At 43.6% G+C, this 6,649-nt stretch overlaps 1 protein-coding gene across 3 annotated transcripts in view; it reads left to right on the top strand.

Annotated features, from left to right (window-relative positions):
* LOC129815736 (integrin alpha-7-like) overlaps window positions 1–5,507 on the top strand; it is a 95,045-nt gene extending 89,538 nt beyond the window's left edge. For 2 of the 3 annotated variants that reach the window (XM_055869807.1, XM_055869806.1), the window contains exon 22: window positions 2,041–5,507. In XM_055869807.1, the coding sequence (XP_055725782.1) occupies window positions 2,041–2,202 (162 nt within the window). In that variant the 3' untranslated portion in view covers window positions 2,203–5,507. Of the gene's footprint in view, window positions 1–1,402; window positions 1,541–2,040 lie in introns of all 3 variants that reach the window. The other variant, XM_055869809.1, reaches the window with a different exon arrangement.
* The last annotated feature ends 1,142 nt before the right edge of the window (window positions 5,508–6,649 follow it).

Raw genomic sequence — 6,649 nt, 5'->3', positions numbered from 1 at the left:
GAAACGGGTTGTTTTACACATACACAAAATGTACATCAGCCAACTTATATCTATTTCCATTATTATCTTATCATTCAATGTCTTTGATATTGCCATCTGCGCCATCTGTTTGTGACAAGTCTGCTCTCCCCTCTAGTCCTTCTCTCCTCTCCTCTCTTCTCTAGTCCATCGCTCCTCCCCTCTCTCCTCTAGTCCATCTCTCCTCCCCTCTCTCCTCTAGCCCATCTCTCCTCCCCTCTCTCCTCTAGTCCATCTCTCCTCCCCTGTCCTCTAGTCCATCTCTCCTCCCCTCTCTCCTCTAGTCCATCTCTCCTTCTCTCTCTTGTCTAATCCATCTCTCCTTCTCTCTCTTGACTAGTCCATCTCTCCTTCTCTCTCTTGTCTAGTCCATCTCTCCCCCCCTCTCTTCTCTAGTCCATCTCTCCTCCGCTCTCTTGTCTAGTCCATCTCTCCTCCCCTCTCTTTTCTAGTTCTTCTCTCTCTTCTCTAGTCCTTCTCTCTCTTCTCTAGTCCATCTCTCCCCTCTTCTCTAGTCCATCGCTCCTCCCCTCTCTCCTCTAGTCCATCTCTCCTCCCCTCTCTCCTCTAGCCCATCTCTCCTCCCCTCTCTCCTCTAGTCCATCTCTCCTCCCCTCTCTCCTCTAGTCCATCTCTCCTCCCCTCTCTCCTCTAGTCCATCTCTCCTCCCCTCTCTCCTCTAGTCCATCTCTCCTTCTCTCTCTTGTCTAATCCATCTCTCCTTCTCTCTCTTGACTAGTCCATCTCTCCTTCTCTCTCTTGTCTAGTCCATCTCTCCCCCCCTCTCTTCTCTAGTCCATCTCTCCTCCGCTCTCTTGTCTAGTCCATCTCTCCTCCCCTCTCTTTTCTAGTCCTTCTCTCTCTTCTCTAGTCCTTCTCTCTCTTCTCTAGTCCATCTCTCCCCTCTCTTCTCTAGTCCATCTCTCCTCTCCTCTCTTTTCTAGTCCATCTCTCCTCTCCTCTCTCCTCTAGTCCATCTCTCCTCCCCTCTCTTGTCTAGTCCATCTCTCCTCTCCTCTCTTCTCTAGTCCATCTCTCCTCCCCTCTCTTCTCTAGTCCATCTTTCCTACCCTCTCTTCTCTAGTCCATCTCTACTCCTCTCTCTTCTCTAGTCCATCTCTCCTCCCCCCTCTTCTCTAGTCCTTCTCTCTCTTCTCTAGTCCATCTCTCTCCCCTATCTTCTCTAGTCCATCTCTCCTTCTCTCTCCTCTAGTCCACCTCTCTTTTCTCTAGTCCATCTCTCCCCCTCTCTTCTCTAGTCATCTCTCCTCCCCTCTCTTCTCTAGTTCATCTCTCCTCTTCTTTACTTTTTTTCAAACTGCGTTCTCTCTCTTCCTCCCTCCACATCTCTGTTGTAACTCCCCCTCCTCCTCCTCCTCCCCAGTGTGGGTTCTTCAAGCGTACAGAGCGCCGCCCGCAGTACGAAACAGAGTACTACCATGCCCACATGCATGCTCAGCCCTCTGAGGTTGAGAAGCAGGCGTCAGACCACTAGGTTTCTGCCCTCTCCTCTCTCCAAGTGGTAAAGCCATGCACCCTGGCCTGCTCTGCACCTTGGCCTGCTCTGCACCGGCCTGTCAGTGCTGTGACTTTGCCTGAGTTGTGATCTGTAAACCTCTGTATACATGAAACAAGTTCATCCCGGCGTTGTAGGAAGTTGTTTACATGTTCTCTTCCTGATGAGATTGTCCTTCCTGTTCTATTCATGAATAATCTCATTGCATCTGGTCATATGTCTCCTGATTAGATTAGGTCAGGATGCCAGAATGAACTTGTTTCTTGTTTCTCACAAAATGGCGGCGCTAGAGTGTGTTGACAGCATATGGGTATTATGTTGTGTGGTGTGTTTACTTTGCTTGTTGTGTGTCACCTGTTTTGTTCAAACTTTATGCAAATCACCTGGATGTTTTTGGCTTTTGTGGCACATGCACAATGTTTCAGAATCAGCAACCAAAAATCTTCCTTGGGTTGCATAGCAACATCAACCTAGTCTCTCTCTCTCTCTCTCTCTCTCTCCCACAGTGTGGTTTCTTCCGTCGGGTCCAGTATGAAGACAAAGTGCCTCAGTACCATGCGGTGAAGATCCCCCGTCAAGACCGGCCCCAGTTCCAGCAGAGCCAGCAGAAGGCAGGGATCCTCCAGAAGAAGGAGTGGGCCACACACTGGAGTGACGGAAGCTCCTGAACAACATCAACAAACAAGGACTAGAATAACAACAAACACCCATTCAACCGTACGGCACTCACTAACTCTGCAGTGGAACAAACGTGTGCAGACTGACCGCGTCACAACACTGTTGCGGACATTGAGGCTATGTCCCGATTCATCACCCTTCTTCTGAAGTGTGCACACTTCCCATCGTGGATTTATCAATGGTGAAAACTCGCTCAAGCCAATGGTATTCTACTGTATTCTACTGTATTCTACTGTATTCTACTGTATTCTACTGTATTGTCCTTTTAGAATGACTGGATCAATATTCTGAACTGCTACTGCTGACTGACTATCTGACTGACTGACTATCTGACTGACTGACTGACTATCTGACTGACTGACTGACTAACTGACTGACTGACTGACTATCTGACTGACTGACTATCTGACTGACTGACTGACTGACTATCTGACTGACTGACTGACTGACTAACTGACTGACTGACTGACTGACTATCTGACTGACTGACTGACTGACTATCTGACTGACTGACTATCTGACTGACTGACTGACTATCTGACTGACTGACTGACTATCTGACTGACTGACTATCTGACTGACTGACTATCTGACTGACTGACTATCTGACTGACTGACTGACTGACTATCTGACTGACTGACTATCTGACTGACTGACTGACTATCTGACTGACTGACTATCTGACTGACTGACTGACTATCTGACTGACTGACTGACTATCTGACTGACTGACTGACTGACTATCTGACTGACTGACTATCTGACTGACTGACTATCTGACTGACTGACTGACTATCTGACTGACTGACTATCTGACTGACTGACTGACTATCTGACTGACTGACTGACTATCTGACTGACTGACTATCTGACTGACTGACTATCTGACTGACTGACTATCTGACTCTCTGACTGACTGACTGTCTGACTGACTATCTGAGTGACTGACTGACTGACTGACTATCTGACTGACTATCTGACTGACTGACTGACTGACTGACTGATTGACTATCTGACTATCTGACTGACTGACTGACTGACTGACTAACCGGGGAGAATCTATGTGTACCATGCATTGGTGTTTACTGACTGTAATACTGCACACAGACTTCTGACTAGATCAATACCTATCAGATTGATCAATACATATTGATAGACTGAACACTGACACTCAAATTGACTTTTACTGCTGACAGGCATCAATATTCACTGATCTTTTCTGATAGGCTAATAGATCAACACACACACACACACACACACACACACACACACACACACACACACACACACACACACACACACACACACACACACACACACACACACACACACACACACACACACACACACCCTTATTTCAAAGCCAATGCCTATGACTCGGACTGCTTCTTGTCATAACTACTGTACTGTAAGATCGAAAAGGGCAAAGAGAAACGATGTTTATATATTATTGTTTAGCGTTTTAATTTGAGTCACTGTAATACTACTGTTGGTACAGCGTTATAATGGAAATGATCTGACAACACCAGCTCCCGTTTAGATAAGATGGATCAGAACACGTTAGTCTGTTGTCTTTTTCAAGTCCTTAGTGTCTTATTCATTAGGACACACCGTGGTAAAACGTTTCGCAACGGAAAACCAAAGCAAGTGTTTCTTACAAAAGTTCAGATTGTCCCTTCTGTTTTCTTCCTTTTGGTACCTAATGAACACTGCCCAGCCTTCTGACTGCGCACCGCTATGGCCATAACATTGGAATCAGTTGAATTGATTGTGTTGTAACTAATTCAAGCACTGTGTCCTCTAGAGAGTTTAGGCTTTTGTTTTGTTTCCTGTCGGTCGGCTGTGAGGAACAGCCATTGAGGAATTCACAATAACAATCCATCACCTGAACGATCTTGAACAAAACACCTTCAACACCTTCAACAATATCGACAGCTTCAGCTCATGGTAGGAGATATTAGATACAAGCAAAGTTTATATTTGTGGTTGAGTACCACATTGTTCAGGTACTTCACATATCCCCCTGCAGCCCCTTAGATGTCCTCAATCATTTGAAACCTTGATGGGAAAGATGATTGTAAATAATAATTTATTACAGTTTGTATTTACAGAAAAGTGCCTTATGGCTTAACTCAGAAAGAGAGAGAATGAATTGGTAGGAAGAGGATGATAATTAACTTTGGAGCTACTGAAGGTTAACTGAAGGTTTTCTGAAGGTTTACCGAAGATTTACCAAAGGTTTACCGAAGGTTAACTGAAGGTTAACCAAAGGTTTACTAAAGGTTTACTAAAGGTTTACTGAAGGTTTTCTGAAGGTTTTCTGAAGGTTTTCTGAAGGTTAACCGAAGGTTTACTGAAGGTTTACTGAAGGTTTACTGAAGCTTTACTGAAGATTTAAAGAAGATTTACCAAAGGTTTACTGAAGGTTTACTAAAGGTTTACTAAAGGTTAACTGAAGGTTTACTAAAGGTTAAGGTACATAATTTGTAGAGTGTTTCACGACCCAGTTTAAAACCTACAACTAGGGCCTGGAGTTCTCTCTGATCAGGTTACGTGGTCTGGATAAACTCCTGGCCCTATCACCCCTGAAGTGAATGGATATGAGAAGTTGAGCAGTGAGACTATGGTGGAATATACAGTGCTGTACACACACTGAATATACTGCCCTGTACACACAATACATATACAGCCCTGTACACACAATGAGAATACAGCCCTGTACACACAATGAATATACGGCCCTGTACACACAATGAAAATACAGCCCTGTACACACAATGAGAATACAGCCCTGTACACACAATCAGAATACAGCCCAGTACACACAATGAGAATACGTCCCAGTACACACAATGAATATACTTCCCAGTACACACAATGAGAATACGTCCCAGTACACACAATGAATATACTTCCCTGTACACAATGAATATTATGCCCTGTACACACAATGAATATACGTCCCTGTATACACAATGAGAATATGTCCCAGTACACACAATGAATATACGTCCCTGTATACACAATGAGAATACGTCCCTGTATACACAATGAATATACGTCCCTGTACACACAATGAGAATACGTCCTTGTTGTCTACTGGGCCTATGAGCTTGTAGAGTCTACTTTGTGATTTAGAAATTGCTGGACAATCTTGTAATAAATGCATTAAAGAATATTGGTGTTGTTCAGACAAAAACATTTTTTTGGGGGGGTCATGATTTGATTAATTTGTTTTACCATTGTAAATAGCAACAAAAGTCAAAGACTAATTAAATGAATTTAGTTTGAGAATCGACTGGGTTTGGTCCTTGTATTTCTGTCAAAATGCCAGAACCTGCTAAATGTCTTGTGGACACTAGATGGCAATAACACACTCTGGTTTGACTTGGCTTGGAAAGAGGGGATATATATATACAGTATACAAATCCCAAGAATACTTAAAATGTTTGTAAAAACTGTTGATATAGAAGAAAACATTTTTTAGAGAATGTATGCAGAGGTATCCTCATTTAGAATAAATCGTACATTCAAAGTATGAAAGGATATGCTTTTTGTAATTGTAGACAGTATGTACTATATAGTACTGAGAGACAGTTGGCTTTTGTTCCTGTTATCTTAGTTAAATAAGTTGTTTTGTTCTAGTATGTTCTAGTATGTTCTGGTATGTTCCGGTATGTGCGGAGTATGTTTTTATTACATTTTTATTTAACCAGGGTATTCTCATTGAGATAAAAAATCACATTTTCAAGCGAGACCTGGACCGAGACAGCAGCATCAACACATCAGTTTCAGACAAACAGGAACATGACATCAACCAGAAGATACGTCAGTATAACAAGCAGTAAAGAACATGTACACGACACAAGTGGGGAAACATTAGGTCCTGTATGTAAAATTACAGGGCTATTACAGTATCAAAACTACATCAGTGAAGTAAAATGCTTCCTTACATAAGGCAACACCGACTAGTGACATTGGATGACAACTAGAAACAGCTACATGACTCAATCTGTTCATCTATTTGACCTTTGAACTTCTCCAGGGACACCAGGTCCAGGACTTTTAGGTTGGCTTGGAGGGAACTGCAGCACCAGGGGACTGAATATTGAAGTACTTGAAAATACAGCTCTAGTGTTCGGGACTGTTACCTTAAAACAAGATCTGACATTTTATGTGTTTTCACTTCAAGCTAGAAGAGAGGTTTAGATAAAATGGCAGTTTTCCTAAAATGAATCTTATAAATAAGAATATACCAGCAGGGTTCTCCCCAAAGAACGCAGGAGTGTCAATGCAGCACCTTGTGAACTGGCTGCACCGCCTTCTGGACTGGCTGCACCGCCTTGTGGACTGGCTGCGGAACCTTGTGGACTGGCTGCGCCGCCTTGTGGACTAGCTGCGGCCCCTTGTGGACTGGCTGCACCGCCTTGTGGACT

This window comes from Salvelinus fontinalis, chromosome 18 (genome assembly GCF_029448725.1).
Source record: "Salvelinus fontinalis isolate EN_2023a chromosome 18, ASM2944872v1, whole genome shotgun sequence".
Taxonomy (NCBI): domain Eukaryota; kingdom Metazoa; phylum Chordata; class Actinopteri; order Salmoniformes; family Salmonidae; genus Salvelinus; species Salvelinus fontinalis.
The sequence above is the reverse complement of the archived record's forward strand: the minus strand, read 5'-3'. Positions and strand labels throughout refer to the sequence as shown.